This window comes from Galeopterus variegatus, unplaced genomic scaffold (genome assembly GCF_000696425.1).
Source record: "Galeopterus variegatus unplaced genomic scaffold, G_variegatus-3.0.2 Scaffold1386, whole genome shotgun sequence".
Classification (NCBI taxonomy): Eukaryota; Metazoa; Chordata; class Mammalia; order Dermoptera; family Cynocephalidae; genus Galeopterus; species Galeopterus variegatus.
The window spans coordinates 21,504-22,907 of NW_007727497.1; the positions used below are offsets into that span (position 1 = coordinate 21,504).

At 54.4% G+C, this 1,404-nt stretch overlaps 1 protein-coding gene across 1 annotated transcript in view; it reads right to left on the reverse strand.

Moving 5' to 3' along the window:
* Positions 1–6: 6 nt before the first annotated feature.
* MALL (mal, T-cell differentiation protein-like) overlaps positions 7–1,404 on the reverse strand; it is a 9,155-nt gene continuing 7,757 nt past the window's right edge. The window contains exon 4 of the mRNA XM_008576676.1: positions 7–291. Within this exon, the coding sequence (XP_008574898.1) occupies positions 229–291 (63 nt within the window). The 3' untranslated portion in view covers positions 7–228. The remainder of the gene's footprint in view (positions 292–1,404) is intronic.

A 1,404-nucleotide genomic window follows, 5' to 3' on the forward strand; every position in this document is an offset into this window, starting at 1 on the left:
AAAAAAAAAGATGACAGCTTTCTCAAATTCACCCTAGTGAATTAGAATGTCCAAAGAAATAGGCCAAAGTGTGGTATCATCCTGCCATCTGAAAAGATGGTCTGTTACGACCAGGGATGTTTTCATGGATCTGTTTGTCATCCAGTGGCAAATGTTGAACACTGCATTTGAGGGCCAGTAATCCAGGCTTTCAAGAGCACTTTTCCCTTGGCCAGGCTCCCCGCTGCTTCAGTGGTAATAGATGCTGAAGGCGTGGAGAATGTAGACCAGGGTGGTGACAAAGGCAAAGAACTGGGAGAAGACAGGAGAGTCACCGTGTTAGAGATGGGCAGTGTCAGCTCCCACCCGCACCCCTCCGAGGCCCGAGGCCCCTGCAGCCCAGGAGGCTACATGTTCTGACCCTGATTCTTTGTCCCCTGCCTGGCCTGAGGGCAGCAGCCACGGGCCAATACTCCATCCTCCTGGAAACTCTCCACCACAGGCCGTCCCTAGGGCCACACTCCCCTGGTGTCCTGCTCCGACCACACAGTCTCCATCTCATCTGCAGACATCTGTGCCCATGCTGGGCCCTCGGCTCATGCTGTCCTGCCCCAGGCGCTCTCTCCCTGGCCCGCCTTCAGCGTGTGCACCTGCGTGCTCTGAGGACTCCCAGCGTCATAGCTGGCCCAGAACTCCGCTCTGAGCGCCTGTTTGTCCACACCTTATGAATGTCTCAGATGCCCTGCAAGCTCTTAATGGCCCAAACTGAGCTCCTTGCATTTCTCACAAGCCCCAAAAGCTCCGTCGGCCCCAGGATCCTCATCTCATCCTGCTACCCAAGCCAGAAACCTGCAACCCTCCAACTCCCTGCTCCCCACTGCCTCGTCCAAAGCCATCCCCAAAGTGTACTGACTTTACTGCCTGACTGTCCCTGGGTACATCCCTTTCTCCCTTGTCTCAGACACCATGATCCCTCGCCAGGACATCTGATGGCGTTTGGATGTGTTGTCCCCTCCAAAACTCATGTGGAAATTTGATCCCCAATGTGGCAGTGTTGGAAACTGATTGAGTCATGGGGGCGGATCCCTCATGAATGGATTAATGCTCTCCCTGGGGGAGGGGGGATTAATGAGAGAGTTCTCGCTCTATTAGTTCTCACATGGGGGCGGATCCCTCATGAATGGATTAATTCTCTCCCTGGGGGAGGGGGGATTAATGAGAGAGTTCTCGCTCTATTAGTTCTCATGAGACCTGATTGTTTAAAGGACCCCGGCACCTCCTCTCTCTCTCTCTCTTGCTTCCTGTCACCATGTGGTCTGCTTGTGCCCGCCGGCTCCCTGCCACTTTCCACCACGAGTAGAAGTAGCCTGAGGCCTGTGCCAGATGCAGCTGTCCCAGAATCGTGAGCCAAATAAACCTCTTTCC